This window comes from Papaver somniferum, chromosome 3, assembly GCF_003573695.1.
Source record: "Papaver somniferum cultivar HN1 chromosome 3, ASM357369v1, whole genome shotgun sequence".
Taxonomy (NCBI): domain Eukaryota; kingdom Viridiplantae; phylum Streptophyta; class Magnoliopsida; order Ranunculales; family Papaveraceae; genus Papaver; species Papaver somniferum.
The window spans coordinates 3,313,271-3,336,455 of record NC_039360.1 but is presented as its reverse complement, the minus strand read 5'-3'; the positions used below and the strand labels follow the sequence as shown (position 1 = coordinate 3,336,455).

At 37.4% G+C, this 23,185-nt stretch overlaps 1 protein-coding gene and 1 non-coding gene across 2 annotated transcripts; both read left to right on the top strand.

Moving 5' to 3' along the window:
* Nucleotides 1-18,460: 18,460 nt before the first annotated feature.
* Nucleotides 18,461-18,534, top strand: TRNAE-UUC. Its single transcript has one exon. It is a non-coding gene; the product is annotated as a tRNA-Glu (tRNA).
* A 936-nt stretch (nt 18,535-19,470) lies between these two features.
* LOC113360864 (outer envelope pore protein 16-4, chloroplastic-like) lies at nt 19,471-22,060 on the top strand. The gene is made up of 5 exons (XM_026604301.1): nt 19,471-20,036; nt 20,124-20,175; nt 20,277-20,342; nt 21,005-21,072; nt 21,688-22,060. The coding sequence occupies exons 1-5, from the start codon at nt 19,959-19,961 to the stop codon at nt 21,820-21,822; spliced, it is 399 nt and encodes a 132-aa protein (XP_026460086.1). The 5' UTR covers nt 19,471-19,958; the 3' UTR covers nt 21,823-22,060.
* Nucleotides 22,061-23,185: the final 1,125 nt, after the last annotated feature.

The following is a 23,185-nucleotide window of genomic DNA, read 5'->3' as shown; positions in this document are numbered from 1 at the left end:
CACAAAAGTGATCAATTTAATTGAAGGTGCTCAACATAAGTAAACTTACGAAGCTATGACTAAGGTAATCATACGGAGACGACTAACTTAATCATTCACATACTCAACATAAGGAGAACCTTACGGAATATACGACTACATTAACCAATAGAACATGATTAGTATAACCGTTCATATACTTGATAGACACATTTTTGTGTCTACTTTGTCCTCAATGTCTGTATTGTTGGAACTCTATTTTTGTACTAATATTTTGTTTTTATGTATTTTTAGGAAATAAACATTTTTGGAAAATTCGGCTCGAAAAGTTAATTTTGGCACCCGGAGGACAAGTGTTATTCGGACTCTCGCTTTTGGATAAGGGGTAACCTAATTACTAAAGGGCACCCCCAGGTCACCCCCAAGGCATCTGCTATTCGCACCCCAGTTCAGGATAGGGGGCATATCATCTTCAACATTCAAATTCGTGTTTTGGCGGGAAAACCATTTTCACTCCTGACAGATTTTCAATCAGCAAAATGAAGGTGTTTTAGGGAGATTCAATCGCTCAAACTTGGTAGGAAGATGTGATATGGCCTTAGGAACACATTATGGGCAGTGAGTTCGATCATAAGTGGCTGTAAAACGCGTGATGATCCTTGAGCCCAAAACAGAGAACGTGCACTGTAACACGAGCAAAAATGGAGTTCTTGTGTGCATGGAAGAGTCCTACTAGCGTTGGAAGAGTGTTGAGGCGTGGAGAAGACATTTGGGAGCGTGAAGGATCAAAGTTAACGCGTGCATGGGATTAAAAATGGAAATTTTCGTTATTATTGGAAGCCGAGAATATTTGGATTAAATGGAGAATATATGCAATCAATGGTCGGATTTTTGGCTCCAATTCACTATAAATACACAGTAAAACAGTTTGGAAAAGTGTGTCGAGAGTTTTTGGAGCTAGGGAGAGCTAGAGAAGACGAAATCAGAGTTTAACAAAACTCTGTTTCTGCTGCTGCATGAAGATGAACACGAAGAACAATAGACTGTAAGAGGATAGGGGGCAACCATCTCCAAAATTCAAATCATGCAAATTGGCGGGAAAAATTGCACACAGCGAACAGATTTTTGACTTGAATTCTTGGGCTGTTTTAACGAGATTCAATAGCTGGAAACGATTAGGTTAGTCTTGAATGAAGTTAACAGGCCTGGTACGTCTGTTTTGATCGATTAACTTGGGCTAGAATAGCCGGACTGAGCTAAACAGAGAGACGGGAATATGGGTTCTGTTTTGGCAGTTACGTATGATAAAAGGAAAGATATGGGAGAAGATAACACTAGGTTTTGGTAGATATTCTCTCAGGATACTACACGACCATGTTGGGATAGTGTCGACATCTACAGACGCGTGCAAGGGAAGAAAATCGAAATAAAATACTCGAGAATATTTTCTTTCACTGCCGAGTGATGACAGGATTTTTGGAGTTATTGCGCATGATTTATTCGCCCTGTTGAGTATAAACAGGTTTCCCTGGTTGCTAAGAAGGGGATGAAGAGTTTGGGGTCGAGACAGAGTCGAGAGTTGGGAGGAGAAGAGAGGAAGCTGCAGAGGAAGAATCACGAATTCTCTCTGCTGCTGCTGCTGTTCGTGATGAAGATGAAGAGCATGAAGGACGGACCTGCATCAGCAGTCGTTTTTCAACAGTGAAATAGACTCACATGCGTGGTCGTAGGTGTGGGTCTTAGAGCTACAGTATCAATAGCACTTCTTCTGTGTCGTTCATTTTGGACGCTTTATGTGGGTCGCACATTCACTGTTTTATTATTTCATCTCCATTTTCATCCTTGTAAACACCCTTTGAGCAATAAATAAATATTTTGAGCGTGTTTTTATCATGATGAGATAAACCCAACACTGGGACGACGGAGGAGGTCGAATTTCATCCATGTGGTAATTTCATTAATTCTTTTACTTACTTTTTGCACTAATTTCAATTGAATTAAGATTTTAAATTAATTACTTGTGATTTCATTTGATGGAGTATGCTTAGTCCTAGGGATTTTTGATATGCCATGCTTAAGAAATACAAGTAATATTTTATAAACTCTATCTTGGCAATAAACTAGAGTTAATATTTGTTTTGTTTTGAACTATAATCGCCTAGAATTAAATTCTGAACCACTTGAAAATGAAAAATGGCCGAATCTTTAGTCCCAGTACCTCTCGCCCATTGTTTATATTTTTGTATATATATTTTTATTAAATCTAAAAATTCCATTAATATTCACAAGTCCGAGAGTTTGAACCTCATTACTATAACCACGAAAAAATCTTTAATCAAAATGGCGCCGCCGACGCGGACTTGTATATAGATTTATTTTTATTTTTTTTAGGTTTATTTTTTTTATTATTTGTTCCTTTTTACTTTGTCTTTTTTTCTTTGATTTACAGGTTCGAAGTGGAGCACTAAGGACTTGGAGAGGAAAAGGCTTAAAGCGAAAAGCGAAAAGAGAAGAAAAAAAGGACAATTTTAGGATTTAATTTTTATTTTTTAATTCTTTTAGAGTGTGTGAGGAAAACTGTAATTTTTTTTTATATTTATTTTGGACTTTGGACTTTAAACAATTGGACTTTATTTTTTTAACCCTACGGAAGGGTATTATTATTAAAAAAAATAAAAATTTTTTTATACAAACTGTGTGCAGGGAAGGACGACGATTACTATATCGTCTCGGCCCCTCGGGTTCGTACATGAAATAGGAGTCGTGGCCCGAGTCGACTTCAACGGTTCATCCCCCGTCTGGTACGGGAGGTAAGTCCATCGAAACACTCGCGAATCTCCTGTAAGGGAGTTACTGTATTCCTTAAGGTGATTCATTGATTGAGGACGAATTCAGACTGTTTTTAAATTCCTAGTAAAGGCAAGGCCTGGCCAATACAAGATAAGGGTTCGGATTTCATCACCGCTCCCTTCTTGCCCGCCTTAGGAAAACGAAACCTAACGCGAACCCAAGCTTAAAATTTGGAATATAACGAGACCGATAGGGTAACGAGCTTAGTAGGAAACTCGTTCGAAAAATATTGGTTGCTCTTTAAGCACACTCCAAAGTTCATGATGGTTTCTGTGAGTTGAATGCGTGACTGCACCGCCTTGTGATAGGGATGAGGCCTTGGGTATCAAAGCTCCACTGAGCTTCCCTCGCCTCAATTCAACTTACTTTGACTCGGATTGATTCCAGAGGGGTTTTCTCAAATTGCAACGAATTCCCTTTTGAAAGATAGAAGCTGGTCTACAAACAATATAAGTGGAGCCATCATGCTTTTTGTTTGCTAGAAATCTTTAGGTTTGTTTTGGTGGAGTCGAGTCGGCCTTGTTTGTGGTTGTGTAGAATTCCCTTGCAATTAAGAATGTCGAACTGGTATGATAGAAGCCAATACAATGAGTATCGACCTGAATTTGAATATGGACATCATCAGTTTTATGACCATGGTGGGAATAGTAGTTGGGAACTCCAACCTTTTCAAGGTTATGGTTCATACCATGGTGATCCCAATTACTATCCACACGCGAATTGGTCTTACGAGCAAGAAAATCAGGAACACTGTAGTACTGGTTACTCGTTTTTGGAAACTAGTCCTGATTATGATATTTCTGAACCTGTTCCATCTCTAGAAGAGACCCAACAAAGGATTGAAAGGACGTATAAACGTTTAGTTGCAATGAATAGTTCAAAAGAAGAGTGTACACGATATTCTGAGATGATAAACGAGAGTGGTGAACGTATAAGTGTTATGCTCAGTGAAATTCAGGCACGTCTATAGGCAGAAAATGAACAGTTGGCTAATGCTGCTCGAAATAATCTAAATTTCCAAAATAGGGTTTCTAATTCTACCCTTGATATCAATAGTGAATATTTGCCTAATTTAGAGGACGAGGCTGGAATAAAAGACACTACTTATTTAGATAAGGTTCAATCATCTTTGTACTATTATGATGATGAGGATAGTAGTAACGAAGAATCTGAAATATGTAGGCATAGTGATCAGGAATCTATTAATCCAATTGATCTTTATAATGATTATATTATTTCTAGTTCAAATCCAAATAATTTTTATGATTATTCACTTATTCAAAAGGACGAGGATTTGATTAGGGATACCACCGTTTTAGACGATGTAGTTTTTCCTTTTGATTACGAAGCCGATAGTGGTTTAGAGGAACGGGTTTATTCCGAAAGTGTTTTTTTAGAGTATAGCGACTTAGAAACAATAGTATTAGATGAAGAAGATATACCCGTAGAGATGAGTAATGATGCACTACCTGATAATAAATTAGAAGAATTAATTGACCATTTTCAAGTATCTAATGATCCAGAAATTAGGGAGATTGTAACTAGTCTATCTAGAGACACTAAAAACTCTAAGTTTGGGGGTGATTATCACCTTCATAGTGCCTTACCTTTAACTCTCAGAAAGTCCCTTCACTTAGGACTTGATATCTCTGCCTCGACAATTTTACAAGATTACCTTCATACTCGTTTTCCCGAACCTAATGATGTCCAGGAAGAAGTTCAGTCGTTAGAAACCCATCCTCTGGTTGATGTGGTTTTCCCAGGCTATGATCCCCAGAATGACTTTGTTTTCCCACCAAATAGTTTTCTTCCAACTGTGGGAACGTTTATATTCCAAATGTGTCGAATATTAAGTTGTGAGACTAAACCTAAATGCCTTAGGAAATTAGAATCGATACATTTGCTTAAGAATGACCATTATTCTCACCGTGGTCAATTATGTAAGTCATATCTGATTGACTTAGAGGATCCGCAATTATTTAGGTTATTACTTTGTGATTCCAAGTTCTTATTTGAGTTTTTCCAGACTCTAGGACCTAATAATTTGGATCCAACCTATGAAGAAACGCAGCCAATGAAAATATTCTATTTAGACCCTTTCATAGAACCTGAACCTGAACCCCAATTAGCGATAGTTTTCAAGAAACTAGGTAAGGGCATGCTTTTCTTGTCCATTTTCTTGGTTCACTGCAGTTTCCTTTTGTCAGCTCTTTTTGGTTTTAAAGACCCACAGTTATTCCGATTACTGTTATACGGTTCGAGTTGACTAAACTTTTTCTAAGTTTGGCTGAAGACTTTAAACTTAGCACTTCTTGGGAGGTAACCCAATCTCATGCAACCCGGTAATATCCTTCCTTCACTTTTTTGCTTCAAATAATAACTGTCTCTCCTTGTGCATGCTTTTAATTTCATCTTTAGAACATTGAGGACAATGTTAATTTTAAGTTTGGGGGTATGGGAGAAACTTTTTAGTTGCAATAAATAAACTCCAGAGCCTAGAAATTTACGCCTATTAAGGATAGCACTAACCAATCTAAGTGGATGGAAACATTTTTGTTTTAGGAGTTGAGGAACCAATCTGACTAGATGGAAACATCTATAGAGTCTATTCATAAAAGCACAGAGCTCAGGTGTTAGAATTAACATGATAGTTTCGCCATATCTCGTCGAGTCCTTTTCACTTTCTATTTTTAGTTTTCTTTTATTTCAAGTGATTTGGTGGGGCACACGATTCAAGTTGTTACCTTTGCTAGGGTGAAATAGAGTGACTGAGTTACCTTTATGAATAGACCGGACCAGTTAGACCAATCGGAATAAGTATTAACACTTGGATAGCAATATGCGTGTGTTCTCCCTGTTTCCGTCGCCTAAGCAAGCGTGGAATGCAGGACCCGTGGGAACTATCGTGTAATCTGATGACAAGAAGCATGCGCTTGGATCAAAAAGATCTACTCATGCCGTTAAGTTAAAAAAAAAATGGTTATTGTTATGTGTAGTCAACTGCTGGTTCCCTTGTATTTGCCAGTTTGTTGATCTAGATTTAAGTTATTGACCACTGGTTCCCTTGTATATTCCAGTGTGTTAATATTAGTCAGACCGGTATCTCAGTCATTTAGGTTAGGTTCATCTTGGCAGAGGCCTTCAGACAGATATGGGAAACACCGTTCACTTTTCAACCAGCTACATTTTTCTTTTTCCATCTTCTTAATCTTTTCATGTGATTAGTCTGACTCCGAGTATGATGTCCATCGTGAAACTATCTTAGTAGAGCTCTGTCACTTATATGAATTTTAGTATGCTTGAGTGAAAACTCGTGTACAGTAATTGGAATTTCGCATCAGGGTACTTCCTCCTATAATTAATAAGTATGCCAACCAAGGAGGTTCTTTAGTGCTTTCCAAGATTTTGCGTAGATAGTTAGAGTCTGGAGTAAAGGTTTTGTCGGTACACCTCTGGTAAAACCTCCGGAGAAAACACTCCGCCACTAGGGCCACCTAGGGGTTCAAATGTTTTTCCTTTCTAGAATAAATTTGCTCGAGGACTAGCAAATAATAAGTTTGGGGGTATCTGATAGACGCATTTATGTGTCTAATATAGCCCAATTGTATATATTGTTAGTACCCATTTTTGTACTTATTATGGTATTTTGTTTATTTGTAGGTGTTTTTGGAAAAAATAAGGTTTTGCGGCGAAAGTGACTAAAAATGTGGCATTTGAACCTCTGTAGACAGTGAACCGGAGGAACCCCGAAAAAAAATGCGGAAAAAGTCCCAGAAAAATTAATAAAGGCACCCAAGTTTTGGATGTTTCCACCCCAATAATTTTATTTCAGCCCCAATTGCTATTGGCACCCCATCAGAGGATAGGGGCAACCGTCTTCAAAATTCAAATCATGCAAATTGGCGGGAAAAATTGCACACAACGAACATATTTTTGACTTGAATCCTTGGGCTGTTTTAACGAGATTCAATAGCTGGAAACGATTGGGTTAATCTTGAATGGAGTTAACAGGCCTGGTACGTCTGTTTTGATCGATGAACTTGGGATAGAATAGCTGGACTGAGCTAAACAGAGAGACGGGAATATGGGTTCTGTTTTGGCAGTTACGTATGATAAAAGGAAAGATATGGGAGAAGATAACACTAGGTTTTGGTAGATATTCTCTCATGATACTACACGACCATGTTGGGATAGTTTCGACATCTACAGACGCGTGCAAGGGAAGAAAATCGAAATAAAATACTCGAGAATATTTTCTTTCACTGCCGAGTGATGCAGGATTTTTGGAGTTATTGCGCATGATTTGTTCGCCCTGTTGAGTATAAATAGGTTTCCCTGGTTGCTAATAAGGGGATGAAGAGTTTGGGGTCGAGACAGAGCCGAGAGGAACGAGAAAGAAAAAGTTGCAGAGCTTGTCTCTGCTGCTGCCATTAAAGGAGAACACGAAGAACAAAGCACCAACAGAGGCCGTCGTTTAAGCTACAGTAACAACGACAGCCGCCTGTGGGTCATACATACTACAACACTTTTCAATTATCGTTCTTTGTAACGGTGTTTGCAATAATTAAAACGTTGCAAACACCCGATTTTCATTATTTTCTCCTTTTCATCATTTGTACACCTCCTTTGAGCAATGAAATCAACTTTTGAGCGTGTTTCCAATACGCGGAGATAGAACCCATCACTGGTACAACGGAGGAAGCAACTTTTCATGATTGTGGTAAATGAATTAATTTTTTATATGACTTTTTGCATAGATTTAATTTTTTAATGATTTCTATTAATTATTTGTTATTTTGTCTGATGTCGCATGCTTAGTTTAAATTACTTTTGATGCGTCATGCTTACGACTTACAGATAATGTTTTAAGAAATCTAGTTTTGGCAAAGAATTATAGTCACAACTTCTTTTGTTTGAGCTATATTGTCTAGAGTTAATGACTGAACCACAAGAATATGAAAAGTTGTGAAATCCTGCGTCCTAGTATCTCTTCATCCTGTGACAAATATTGTGTATATATTTTTGTTTTAAAAATCTTTTCAAGTCCGAGAAACGAATCCCTTATTTATCCCTTAAAAAATACTACAACATGTGACGCTTCCTGTGGGTCGCACATTAGCTGTTTACACCATTTTCTCTTCTTTTCATCATTTGTAAACCATTTTTGAGCCATAATAAATTATTTTGAGAGCATTTATACTATGATGAGCTAACTCCCTCGTAACCAAGGCAATGGAGGAATCTATTCACGCAACATAAATGGGTAACTATTTCATTTAATTATATAATTTACCTAATCGTTGCTTTTGAATGATTGTCTTAATTATTTGTTATTCAGTTTGATAGGTTATGCTTGGTTTAATCTCTTGATAATCTATGCTTAAGGTTTACAAATAATGTTTGAGAATCTGTATGATTGATAGTGAATTAAAGATAAAAGAGGACTTAAGAATTGAATAGAGTTTTGAAATAGTTATCATTCAATTTTGCATAATAGTGGAATCTAGTGTCTTAGTTACCTCTCGCACCCATTGTTAATAATTTTGTATATAATTTTATTAAACCATTAAATTTAATCTTCACAAGTCCGAGAGTTTGAACCTCATTACTACAACATCATCAAAAACATTAATCATTTTGGCGTCGCCGACGCGGATTTGTGCTTAGGTAGAATTTTTAGGTTTTTATTATTTTTTTACTATTATTTGTTCCTTTTTACGTTTCTTTTTGTGTCTTTGATTTACAGGTTCGAAGTGGAATACTAAGGACTTGGGAACAAAAAGCTTAAAGCTAAAAGCTAAAAGAGAAGAAAAAAAAGACATAATTTTTTTTTAGGATTTGTAAATAGGCTTTATTTTTCATAATTTTTGTAATTTTTGGACTTTTTATTTGGACTTTATTCTGGACAATTGGACTTTATTCTTTTTTTTAACCCTAAAGAAGGGTATTATTAAAAAAAAAAAAAATTTATATAAACTGTGTGCAGGGAAGGACGACGATTACTATATCGTCTCGGCCCCTCGGGTTCGTACATGACATAGGAGTCGTGGCCCGAGTCGACTTCAACGGTTCATCCCCCGTCTGGTACGGGAGGTAAGTCCATCGAAACACTCGCGAATCTCCTGTCAGCGGGTTTACTGTATTCCTTAAGGTGATTCATTGATTGAGGACGAATTTGGACTGTTTTTAAATTCCTAGTAAAGGGCAAGGCCTGGCCAATACAAGATAAGGGTTCGGATTTCATCACCGCTCCCTTCTTGCCCGCCTTAGGAAAACAAAACCTAACGCGAACCCAAGCTTTAAAATTTGGAATAGAACGAGACCGATAGGGTAACGAGTTTAATAGGAAACTCGTTCGAAAAATATTGGTTGCTCTTTAAGCACACTTCAAAGTTCATGATGGTTTCTGTGAGTTGAATGCGTGACTGCGCCGCCTTCTAATGCGGTGAGGCCTTGGGTATCAAAGCTCTACTAAGCTTCCCTCGCCTCGATTCAACTTACATTAGCTCGGATTGATTCCAAAGGGGTGTGCTCAAATTGTAACGAATTCCTTTTCGAAGGAATAGAAGATGATCTATAAAACAATTTAAGTGAAGCCATCATGCTTTTTGTTTGCTAGAAATCTTTAGGTTTGTTTTGGTAGAGTCGAGTCGGCCTTGTTTGTGGTTGTGTAGAATTCCCTTGCAATTAAGAATGTCGAACTGGTATGATAGAATCCAATACAATGAGTATCGACCTGAATTTGAATATGGACGTCATCAGTTTTATGACCATGGTGGGAATAGTAGTTGGGAACGCCAACCTTTTCAAGGTTATGGTTCATACCATGGTGAGCCCAATTACTATCCACACGCGAATTGGTCTTACGAGAAAGAAAATCAGGAACACTGTAGTACTGGTTATTCATTTTTGGAAACTAGTCCTGATTATGATATTTCTGAACCTGTTCCATCTCTAGAAGAGACCCAACAACGGATTGAAAGGACGTATAAATGTTTAGTTACAATGAATAGTTCAAAAGAAGAGTGTACACGATATTCTGAGATGATAAACGAGAGTGTTGAACGTATAAGTGTTATGCTCAGTGAAATTCAGGCACGTCTAGAGGCAGAAAATGAACAGTTGGCTAATGCTGCTCGAAATAATCTAGATTTCCAAAATAGGGTTTCTAATTCTACCCTTGATATCAATAGTGAATATTTGCCTAATTTAGAGGACGAGGTTAGAATTGGTAACACTACTTGTTTTGATAAGGTTCGATCATTTTCATGTTATTATAGTGATGATTATGATGAGGATAGTATTGATGAAGAACATGAAATATGTAGGCATAGTGATCAGGAATTTGTTACTCTGATTGAGATTTATAATGATAGTGTTGTTTCTAATACAAATCCAAATAATTTTAATAATTATTCACCTATTCAAAAGGATGTGGATTTGACTAGAGATACCACCGTTTTAGACGATGTAGTTCATGATACTTTAGCCTACAGTATGTTGGATAATCCATTATTTGATGTGCCTATCAGTGAATAGGAGGAGGTAACTATGATTAAAACCTTAGTTTATGAGCCTTTCTCTGATAATCCTTTATATGATTGTGATGATGGTTTAGAGGAAAGAGTTTACCCTGAGAATACTGTTTTAGAATCTAGCGATTTAGAAACACTAGTCTTAGAAGATGATAAACTCGTAGAAATGAGTGAGGATGAACCCAATTTAGAAGAATCTATTGGCCATTTCCAGGAATCTGATGACCTAGAAATTAGGGAAGTTGTGACTAGTCTTTATAGAGACACAAAAAACTCTAAGTTTGGGGGTGATTATCATTCTCCGTATGCTTTAACTCTTAGAAAGTACCCTCCTGTAGGACTTGACATTTGTGCCTCAACCATCTTACAAGATTATCTTCATACACATTTTCCCGAACCTAATGATGTCCAGAAAGAAGCTCAGTTGTTAGAAACCCATCCTCTGGTTGATGTGGTTAACCCAGGCTATGATACCAAGATTGACTTTGTTTTCCCACCAAAAACTTTTCAACCAATTGTGGGAACTTTTGATTTTAAGATGTGTCGGTTATTAAGTTTTGAGACTAAACCTAATCACTTTAGGATATTAGGGTCGACACATTTTCTTAAGGAAGACCACCTCTTTCACTGTGGTCAACTATGTAACTCATATCTGATTGACTTAGAGGATCCACAATTATTTAGGTTATTACTTCGTGATTCTAAGTTCGTATTTGAGTTTTTACAGACTCTAAGACCTAGTGATTCGGATCCCATCTATGAAGAAACGCAGCCAATGAAAATATTCTATTCAGACCCTTTCATAGAACCTGAACCTGAACCACAATTAGCGATAGTTTTCAGGAAACTAGATAAGGGCATGCTTTTCTTATCCATTTTCTTGGTTCACTGCAGTTTCCTATGGTCAGCTCTATTTGGTTTTGAAGACCCACAGTTATTTCGACTGTTACTTTATGGTTCGAGTTGACCAATCCTTTTCTAAGTCTGGCTGAAGAATTTAAACTTAGCACTTCTTGGGAGGTAACCCAATCTCATGCAACACGGTAATATCCTTCCTTAACTATTTTGCTTCAAATAGTAACCGTTTCTCCGTGTTCATGCTTTTAATTTCATCTTTAGAACATTGAGGACAATGTTAGATTTAAGTTTGGGGGTATGGGAGAAACTTTTTAGTTGCAATTAGTAAACTCCAGATCCTAGAAATTTATGCCTATTAAGGTTTGCACTAACCAATCTAAGTGGATGGGAACATCCTGGTTATAGGAGTTGAGGAACCAATCTAATTAGATGGAAACATCGAAAGAGTCTATTCATAAAAGCACAGAGCTCAGGTGTTAGAAATAACATGATAGTTGCACCATATCTCGTTGAGTCCTTTTCATTTCTTTTTTATTTATTTTTTTCATTTTAAACTATGTTTCTCTAAGTGATTAGGTGGCGCACACGATTCAAGTTGTTACCACTGCTAGGGTGAATTAGAGCGACTGAGTTACTAAAAAAAAAAAAGACCGGACCAGTTAGACCAATCGGAATAAGTATTAACACTTGGATAGCAATATGCGTGTGTTCTCCCTGTTTCCGTCGCCTAAGCAAGCGTGGAATGCAGGACCCGTGGGAACTAGAAGCATGCGCTTGGATCAAAAAGATATATTCATGCCGTTAAGTTAAAAAAAATGGTTATTGTTCTGTGTAGTCAACTGCTAGTTCCCATGTATTTGCCAGTTTGTTGATCTAGATTTAAGTTATCGACCACTGGTTCCCTTGTATATGCCAGTTGTGCTGATATTAGTCAGACCGGTATCGCAGTCCATTAGGATAGGTTCATTCTGGCAGTGTCCTTCAGACAGATATGTGAAACATCGGTCATTTGGTTAACATCAAAACCATCTACATTTTTTTATTTCCATTTTTTTCTATCCATATGATTAGTTTGACTCCGAATATGATGTCCATAATGCAACTATCTGAGTAGAGCTCTGTCACTTTATATGAATTTTAGTATGCTTGAGTGTAAACTCGTGTACAACAATTGGAATTTCGCATCAGGGTACTTCCTCCTGTAGTCAGTGATTGTAAGCCAACCAAGGAGATTCTTTAGTGCCTTCCAAGGTTCGTTGTAGATAGCTAGGGTCTGGAGTAAAGGTTTTGTGGGTACACCTATGGTAAACCCTCCGGAGACAACACTCCGCCACTAGGGCCACCTAGTGGTTTAAGGGCTTACTGCACGTGCTAAGTGTAGTCATTTTATTTTTTAGATTAGATTTACTCGAGGACTAGCAAATAATAGGTTTGGGGGTATTTGATAGACACATTTTTGTGTCTACTTTGTCCTCAATGTCTGTATTGTTGGAACTCTATTTTTGTACTAATATTGTTTTTTTATGTATTTTTAGGAAATAAACATTTTTGGAAAATTCGGCTCGAAAAGTTGATTTTGGCACCCGGAGGACAAGTATTATTCGGACTCTCGCTTTTTGATAAGGGGTAACCTAATTACTAAGGGGCACCCCCAGGTCACCCCCAAGGCATCTTCTATTCGCACCCCAGTTCAGGATAGGGGGCATATCATCTTCAACATTCAAATTCGTGTTTTGGCGGGAAAACCATTTTCACTCCTGACATATTTTCAATCAGCAAAATGAAGGTGTTTTAGGGAGATTCAATCGCTCAAACTTGGTAGGAAGATGTGATATGGCATGAGGAACACATTATGGGCAGTGGGTTCGATCAGAAGTGGCTGGAAAACGCGTGATGATCCTTGAGCCTAAAACAGAGCACGTGCACTGTAACACGAGCAAAAATGGAGTTCTTGTGTGCATGAAAGAGTCCTACTAGCGTTGGAAGAGTGTTGAGGCGTGGAGAAGACATTTGGGAGCGTGCAGGATCAACGTTAACGCGTGCATGGGATTAAAAATGGAAATTTTCGTTATTATTGGCAGCCGAGAATATTTGGATTAAATGGAGAATATATGCAATCAATGGTCGGATTTTTTGCTCCAATTCACTATAAATACAAGGAAAAACAGTTTGTAAAAGTGTGTCGAGAGTTTTGGGAGCTAGGGAGAGCTAGAGAAGACGAAATTAGAGTTTAACAAAACTCTGTTTCTGCTGCTGCATGAAGATGAACACGAAGAACAATAGACTGTAAGAGACTGTCGTTCTTCAACAGTGACAGCGACAGTGGAGTGTGGGTCGTAGTTTCCCAAAGACTACAACATTTCATATGTATCGTTCTTGTGTGACGCTTCCTGTGGGTCGCACATTAGCTGTTTACACCATTTTCTCTTCTTCTCATCATTTGTAAACCATTTTTGAGCCATAATAAATTATTTTGAGAGAATTTATACTATGATGAGCTAACTCCCTCGTAACCAAGGAAATGGAGGAAACTATTCACGCAACATAAATGGGTAACTATTTCATTTAATTATATAATTCACCTAATCGCTGCTTTTGCAGAGTTTTAAATTGTTTGAATGATTGTCTTAATTATTTGTTATTCAGTTTGATAGGTTATGCTTGGTTTAATCTCTTGATAATCTATGCTTAAGGTTTACAAATAATGTTTGAGAATCTGTATGATTGATAGTGAATTAAAGATAAAAGAGGACTTAATAATTGAATAGAGTTTTGAAATATTTATCATTCAATTTTGCATAATAGTAGAATCTAGTGTCTTGGTTACCTCTCGCACCCATTGTTAATAATTTTGTATATAATTTTATTAAACCTTTAAATTTAATCTTCACAAGTCCGAGAGTTTGAACCTCAATACTACAACATCGTCAAAAACATTAATCAATACTCAACACAAGAATTTGTGGAATATATGAAAACTCAACTAGACTAATTACAAGAGAACCTATAATTAATCCAATTGGAATACAAATAACTAAGCTAATCAACGAAGTAATCAATTCAATTATTTTGGGCTCAACACAGGAGAACTTATTGAACCCCGACTAAGTTCATCATAGAAAATGACAACCTTAACCGTACATGTACTCAACATAAGAAAGAAAACTTATGGAGTACAAACTAAATAACCAAACTAGTTGATTAAATTAGTTCCTAATGCTCAACATATATCATCTTATGGAACAACCAACAAGCCAATAAGAAAAATCGACTTAGTTGTATCGTGCTCAACATAAGACACACAATGGAGCCTTCACGGTAAAACATAACAAAATGGATCAATGAAGATCGATATCGTGGATAACATACAAGGATCTATTATATTTACCATCATAACGATATAATACACTTTATCCTTGTCGAACAAAAGATTTCATCCTATTTTCCATCAAATACATGACTGCATAGGCATAACTTTTGTATATGTCAAAAGTCCATTCGTCCTTTCATAAATACGAATACTAATTCATGAACGACTTTACTTTTGACCGCAATATGGGACCTTCAAGTTCACGGACGCAAACAATACATTTCTGATAAACAAATTGCAATATCACAAAATCATAAAGATCAGTACTGCAATAACATCATCCTCCAAAAAATTCTAGAATTTAAAACCAATAAACCTAAAAAATAACACAAGAAGATGAAAAAAAAAATAGCTATGTGTGATTACAATCATCGCTATTCAAAACTCTAGTAATCCTTCTCAAAAACAAGAAAAACTTCTCATAAGAAGTTTCCTAGGCATCAAGACAAACTCGTAATGCACATATAAGATGATTTGTCCTTAGATGGTAGAATCAATATTTTTCGCCCGTATTTATACCAAGAATATCTACCAAAGGCGTATAAAAAGATTTTATTAACAAAGAAGATCATACAAAGTCACTTATGACCATGCACCATAGTTCACATAAAATGATTGTGAACATTCAAGGATTCCATAGTAATACGTACTACTTCCCATTCTTGAACTCCCTTCTTTGTGATTCACAAAAATCACTCTTGTAACAGCCACAAAATAGCTTAGAATAGGATTTCTCCAAGAATCCCAGTGCCCAAGACAAGAGAATAAAACAAGTGAAACGAAACGGAACAAACACTAAGAAACAAGAGACAGGACAAAGACCAATATTAACTCATCCAAATTCAACAATTCTCATCTCCATTTTTAAGGGAATTCAATAAGGAAGGGAATGCACAAATAATGAGGTAAATCCGAGTTCGGACGAAGAAGTTACGGCCAAAACAAGTTTACTGAATATCGACGTCAAGTATGCATACGGGTTTGCGAACTTAAACTCCTGGATTTTGATTTTGAATGCTGTTATGCATACTTGGTATGTGTACCATGTAGTCCAAACATCCCGAACTATTATTTTCATACCTAAACATTTAAGAACCTTAAATACAGATCAAGTTAGGTAGAAATGAACGATAAGCAAGATAAACTTGATCAAAGCGAAACGCTTTACCAACACACGATTTCGAGATAAAAGATAAGCAATGAATGCTCAGCTCGAAATGTTAAGTGTGTATGATCTAGTCTATATAGAATACGACTTTTGTCTCATAAGAAGTAGGAGATAGAATATATAGACTTTTGAGTGATAGATAAGTTCAAGTCTCCACACAAATTTTTGTTGATGAAGTTCCACGGTTCCTTGTATAGATCTTCGTCATTGTATGATGAATCACCATGAAGTCCTTGAGCTCAGCTATACTTTTCCTATCCTAGTCCGAGACTTAGATATTTAGGCTAGAAATCAAGACTCATAGTTTTGATCACTAACACTGACAAACATGCTTGAGATAGCAACGCATGCGAGATTGACCGAGCTATGCTCTAACAGTGTGTTTTTCTTGGTTTTCCTCCCAACCACCATGGATACCGCTGCTTAGATCTTACCACACACAAAATAATCCTATCTCGTCAAGTGACATTCGATGAAAATGTTTTTCCATTCTCAGACCCTCCTCAAAATAACTCCACTGATGATGAGTTATCTCCTTCTTATTTGATTCACCTTATACAGATCACTTCTCTTACCCTTCCACGAGTCTTGCTTTCACTTAAAACCAATCATTACCTCTCCAACCTTCTGCACCACACCTATACACTCCACCTCATCGCCGTACTACTGTTCCCACTACGGCAATTCCTCCATCAACTGCGTCAGCTTCTCTTCCTACTACTGCAGTCCCCACTACGTCTATTCTTCCTACAACTTCGTCAGTTTCTCCCACTCATGTTGTACTCAATCGTACTAGTTTATATCCTACTTCTCCCATTACTGTTTATATTCCTTCATCCTCACCACATGCTCCTCCCATACCTACATCTACTACTGTCCCTACAGCTCCTACCCGCCCTACCACTCGTGCCTCCCGCGACATTTTTCTTCCAGTCTATCGTATTAATCTACATGTCCACACCTTACGTCATATCTCTCCAATCCCTCGTTCCCACCTATATGCCCTTAGGGACATTAATTGGAATGCTGCCATGAAAGATGAGTACAATGCTATGTTGAAAACTAATACGTGGGAACTGGTACCACGACCACGTGACGCTCATGTTATTCATTCCATGTGGCTCTTTCGTCACAAATATCATGCTGATGGCTCCTTGCAGCGACACAAGGATCGTCTAGTTGTTAATGGTAAATCTCAGCAGGTTGGGGTTGACTGTTTTGAAACGTTTAGTCCGGTTTTCAAACCAGGTACTATTCGTACCGTTCTTACTATTGATACTTCGCGTTCTTGGCCTATACATCAGCTATATGTCAAGAATGCGTTTCTTCATGGTGACTTGACCGAGACAGTATATATGCATCAGCCTCCGGGGTTTGTTGATCCTGATCACCTTGATTACGTATGTCGACTACATATGTCTCTCTATGGTCTTAAGCAGGCTCCAAGGGCGTGGTTTCAGAGGTTTGCCACGTTTATCACTAATTGTGGTTTTCGTGGTAGTGTGTGTGATCCCTCCCCCTTCGTTTATCAATCAGGTTCCGAGACGGCATTCCTATTATTATATGTTGATGATATTATTTTAACTGCCTCTACTGATGCTCTCCTATGCCGCTTCATTGATTTGATGAAAAGGGAATTTGACATGTCTGACCTTGGCCCGTTACATCATTTTTGGGTATTACTGTTACTCGTTCATCCTCAGGGCTATTTTTGTCTCAGTCGTTATATGCTCAGGACATCATTGCACGTGCCTCCATAATAAAATGCAATCTAGTGGCTACTCCGGTCGACACCAATGCACAAGCTCAGTGCTACCTCTGGCTCTGCTCTTACGGATCCCACTTTACAGTACCTCACTTTCACACGGCCAGATATATCCTATGCAGTCCAGCAGGTATGTTTATTCATGCATGATCCTCGAGAGCCTCACATGCAGGCCCTTAAGAGGATTATTCGCTATCTTCAGGGAACCATTGATCACAGATTATTTCTCTCCGTCTCCGCTATCTCTGGCTTAACAGCATACTCTGATGCTGATTGGGCGGGTTGTCCTGACTCATGTCGTTCGACTCCTGGCTTCCGTGTCTTTCTTGGCGAAAACCTCATCTCCTGGTCATCAAAACGTCAAGCAACGGTTTCTCAATCCAGTGCTGAAGCAGAATACCGGGGGGTAGCAAACGTTGTTGCTGAAACAACATGGCTTCACAACCTTCTTCTAGAACTTCATACACCTTTACGACGTGCTACTATCGTGCATTGTGATAATGTAAGTGCGATATATATGTATGGAGATCTTGTTCAACATCAACGCACTAAACATGTGGAGATTGACATACACTTTGTTCGTGAACGGGTTCGTATTGGTGACATAATGGATGTGCAGCAACAAAAGATGTAATAAGGAAACTACAATGGCGAAAACTTACCATGTATAAAAGAAAATAAAAACCTAGGAATCCTAATATGAATTGCTGACACAATTTAATTTTATTTTATTTAGATACAAATTAGGATTAACTGTCTTACCGGATCCTAAATTAAATCAAGTACCGGGTAGAGAAACAAAAAAAATGGATGAAAAACTTTTGGAGAAGATAACTGTTTTTCCAAAGATAGTTGCAGAGAGGTTGTAATAGCGGGAAACAGACCATGTGCGTTTAAATCGGTCTTGTTTAAAAGTTCTAGGCATCTAGCAACATTCCATTGTAGTCCAGCCCGGTTAGGATACCTGGCTTTCACCCAGGCGACCCGGGTTCAAATCCCGGCAATGGAACTTTTTTTTTTTTTTTTTTCTGTGTCAGTCAAGTGAATTTACAGCCGGCAGGATTCCTCGTCGAAATCACATCGCAAATATTTTTAGATGCGCCATTAAAACCTAAAACCTACAGACTCTTTGTTTCTCCCTCCTACTGTGGCTGGTGTTCGTTTCCGCGCAAGAGAAGGAGATACAGATCGAAGAATCACTAAGTTGTTTCCTGTGCTTGGAGATTGGATTTAAGGTATTCAATTTCTGTTTTGTTTTAAATAGAATTAGGTTTTGGTCACTTTCTCAAAGATTCAAACCATTTAATTTAGAGGTTTGTCGTAAAATCAATCTGCACATTAATTAGGTTGAAAGATCCAGGATCATTGTCCCTGAAATCGCCAGATGGGTTTCTTACTGTGTCAAGAGAGACGACCATGTTTCCAACCCCAATACTTTCTGCAAGATATGTGCAAAAGAGGGTTATTTTTCTGATTGTACTGACGAGGATTATTCAAGAAATCAGGGATAATTTCGCTATTCTCGAAAAGTCTTTTGTTTTTAGTCACGGCGCGGTTAAGAATAAACACAATAAAGCTGCAGATTACCTTGCAAAGCTTCGGGTAAATAAAGAGGAGATGGGACCGCATGAGGAACTGAAAGACATTCTTTATGAAAAGAGAATGATTTAGTTGTGTACCGGCTAAAGTAATCTAAGAGTTCCTTGATCGTCCCGGGGTATGTGCAATTGAAACTGTTAGGAATAACAGATTAAGCTCTACAACAGAGTCATGTGGAGAGAGTCAGAAGACCGAGTAACAAGGAAGAATTCTAAGGCTAGGTTTACGCTAAGTTAAATCAGAGCCCTGAGTTTGTTAAAGTCTTTGTTTTGATAGAGTCTGTAACAATAATGTAACTGCATCGCAGTATCTTTCCAGTATAAATATCTCTGAGATCTTCACACAAAATCTGTGGAAGATATTCACCAAAATATGATGTTTTAAGAACAGCATCTGCAAGCCAATCTAATTTCTTGATCAAATACTGAGAAGTAAGATTTTCTAACAAAAACCATACTGCCATCACCATTTTCACCACTTCAAATGGCTTTCCGATCTCCTCCACCAGTCGAACAAAAAGTTCAAGATTCGTAGTATCGTAAAATCGACCAAGATTCATCTTGAATACAAAATCACCCATGGATACAATACTCAGATTAACTGGAGATCAAGTTTTCTGCAAAATCTGTATTAATTTTGGCGCTTTTTAGGAAACCCTTCATTACCAACGGCTATAACAAAATCTTTCAGAAAATGCCATTAAATATATTTATCCATTTTGAGGTGTAAATAGAGTGTAAGATAATTTGATCAATTATTATCCCCATTTAGGGACCCTTGTATATTGGAGAAAAATTAAGAACAAAAAATTCAGAATTTTAGAAATCAGATTCAATGGAGGAAGAAAGAGATATTAGGGATGATGTTCCTTGTTCTTCTATCACGTCTGAGTCCGTCGTTCGTTTCGGAACTGTAAGTTTTACTATGATTAGGGTTTAAGCTTTCTTTTTCTTTTTCTCTTTTTGATTTGATTTTTTGATTTTGTTTTTGTGGATTTAGGGAGGAGCAATTTGGGGTTTATGCATAGGTTTATATGATTCTCGTAAGAATGGTAAGAAAAAATGACCTAATTACACACATTGAATTCGTTAATTTTAAAGTTTCAAAGTGTACTCTTCTAATATTTGGTTTTTTGATTTTTCTTTTTTTTAGGTCTTACTGGTTTTTCCAGAGCTTCCTATGTGGTAAAATCAGTTGGTAAATTGGGACTACAATGTGGTAATTTATTCAACCCATATGTAGGATTACCACGATTAATCATGTTAAGTGTGTTAATGGGGGATGCTTATTATTATACATTGTAATTGGATTAGTTTTTGTTTGATAGGCTGTTTTAAGTTATGCTTTTGTTGCTGTTATTATACTAGCTTAGATTGCGGCTAGTTCTAATCAAGGAAAGACTTAAATGTATGTAACAAGAGCATCTGGTTTAGCATTATCATTGTTATGTGTTTCCGTTGGCGTCGTTTTAACTAAATGTGAGTGTATCATTTAGTTAATAAGTACTATGTGAAAAGAGAATCTATTAGTTAGAGAAATGTGGTCAGTTAAAGTTGTTAGTAATCTGGTGATTTTAATGTAACACGATTGTAGAAAAATTTGCTTGTAATCGTAACAACAACAAAAAGTCTGGGTTATAGAAAGGTATATTTGTGGTTGAAACAATCATTATTAGGCTACGTATAAGGCATAGTGAATCCTGGGATGTCTTAAGTGTTAGTTATCGTAAGCTAGCGCCTGTTTCGGTCTATGCATTTCCGTAATCCGACTTTTACTTGTTGGAGATATCAATACTGTACCATTCCTTATTTTCCTTAATAGTTGTGCTAGTAAAAATGCATTCCTTAACTGATACATGTTGTGTTTTGGTTGGTCACTAGGATTTTTTGCTGGGATATATACTGGTACGCAGTGTGGGGTTGAAAGATACCGTAGAAAGAAGGACATGGTAATTTCAGCTTCTTTTCTTATTGCACAGTTTTTATCAGTTTGTGTATTTTTTTTTTATCTTGTTAGAGGTCATTGTGTGGCATTTTTTTTTTAAGCTCTGTTGAACTGTTGGTATTTATGCTTTATGGTATCTTATGAGATCTAACCAGAAGTGTACTATGTAATAATGATATGGGTATTTTTCTTAGATTCGCTTAAAGTTGAAACATATACCGGCAAATTAATAACCCAGAACCGTGATTTATGTTCAAACACTTTGATGTGCAAGTACACACAATATCAGGGACGTAGACAGAAACTTTACATAGGTTTGGCCATTAGTGTTAGTATAAAGATTTTAGTGAAGGACTGCAAAAATTTAGGGATCGTGGGGACCACCCTTGGCCTAAGGGTAGCTCTGTCCCCCTGCACAATACAATACGCAAATAGAGCACTATTGTGAATAATTACCTGCTGAAATTTCGTGACTGTCCACGCTGCCAAATTTAGGAAGTGGAGTGACTGATAATCACCTAGGATAAATATGGAGTCAGTGCTGTTTACAGAAGTCAGATTCATGTCGAATATGCATTTTAACGACTGAGGAACTAGCTCAATATCTCTCAATCTACAGCTGAATGCTTCAATTGCTGGTGCTGTATCTGGGGCAGCTATCGCCATCAAGACCAGAAGCTTGACACAAGTAGTTGGCATGGCAGTTCTGGTATCCGGTATCACATCTGCAGCTAATGTTGCGCGAACAAACTGATTCAATTCCTGCTTGAAGAAAACTGTAAGAAGAGATTCAGTCAAGGTGATCCTCACCTTCATGTATTGCTCACTTGTGTCTTGATTCCTTTACTGATTTAAGTGAAAATACTCGTTATGGTATCCTAAATTTATGCTTTCAGTTTTGCTCAACGTGTTCCAAGTCTGACCAGTTTTTTTTTTATTTTCTTTCTTATTTTAAGACAATCGTAAGATCAATTATCAGAATAACATTTCCACTCCAATAGCACACAATAGACGCTAGAGAATTATCTTTTTCTTAAGTAAAATTAATTGTTATTCGGTTCACGGTCTCATAGTTACAATTAGCTCTTTTTATGGTAGTACTAGTTCCTACAATATTTTTCACTAGGATTATTTGCGTACTCGTACACACTATACTTGCAGTTCTGGGTTAGATATTTAACATGTGGTTTATGAGTATGACATGTGCTGGAGAAAAAAGAGATTAGTTTCTGGTCTTAAGAATGTAACTGAAACAGGTCTAGTGCCAACATTACAAGTTATAACCATTTCGTTTGGAAAGTCATTTTAGATGAGAAAGAATTAGACTTTTTCTGTTGGTATTGTTTTAGATTTTTGCCTGCTATAAATGCGCATGTACAACTGCGACAGTACATCGTCTATGTCGCCCTGTGGCAATAATAAACAGTATGTCGTCAAGTATTACAGCCAGTATGATCAACAGTTTATGACATTATTTGTAAACAATTTGTGTAAACTTTGGAGGTAATTTGACACATTTGATGTATAAGACACCACAACCAAAGAAAAAGGAAAAACCGAAAAAGTAATATAAAACTATTTCTTGTAGAATTAAGTAAAAAACAAAAAGGGAAATCACTAAATTGGCGAGGCAACAGACCAGAAAACTCAGATCTAATCCTCTATGGTGCAGATCCGCGTTGATTAAGTCTGTATATCTTTCCTTTTTGGTTGCACATTTTTCTGTCATATCTGTTAGTTTCCCTTTTTGGTTTGGATGGAGATTGTTGGAAGCCGGTTGTGGTTTTTTGTTGGCGATGTTGCTGAAGGTGGTTGATGGTGTGGTTAATGGATTTTGAGGGCGAAGGTGGTGTTGAGGGTGGTGGTGGGTTGTTGGCATATGTCGATGAAGCTGCTGCTGCTGGCGCAGTTGCTTTTGTTGGTTGGCGGTGTCTGGTGTCTGTGGTGATGGTGGTGCTGCTTTGTGGTCTGGTAAGTTGCATTTGGTGCCAACTCTGGTTGTCAGTGATGTTGGTGGGTTGTGGCTTTGCTGGTGGTATTAGTAGAAATTTCTGGAGCTACTGGCTCTGCTGGTTCTACTCCCCTGTGGTGTAGCAAGAGAAGGTTCCCAGGATTTC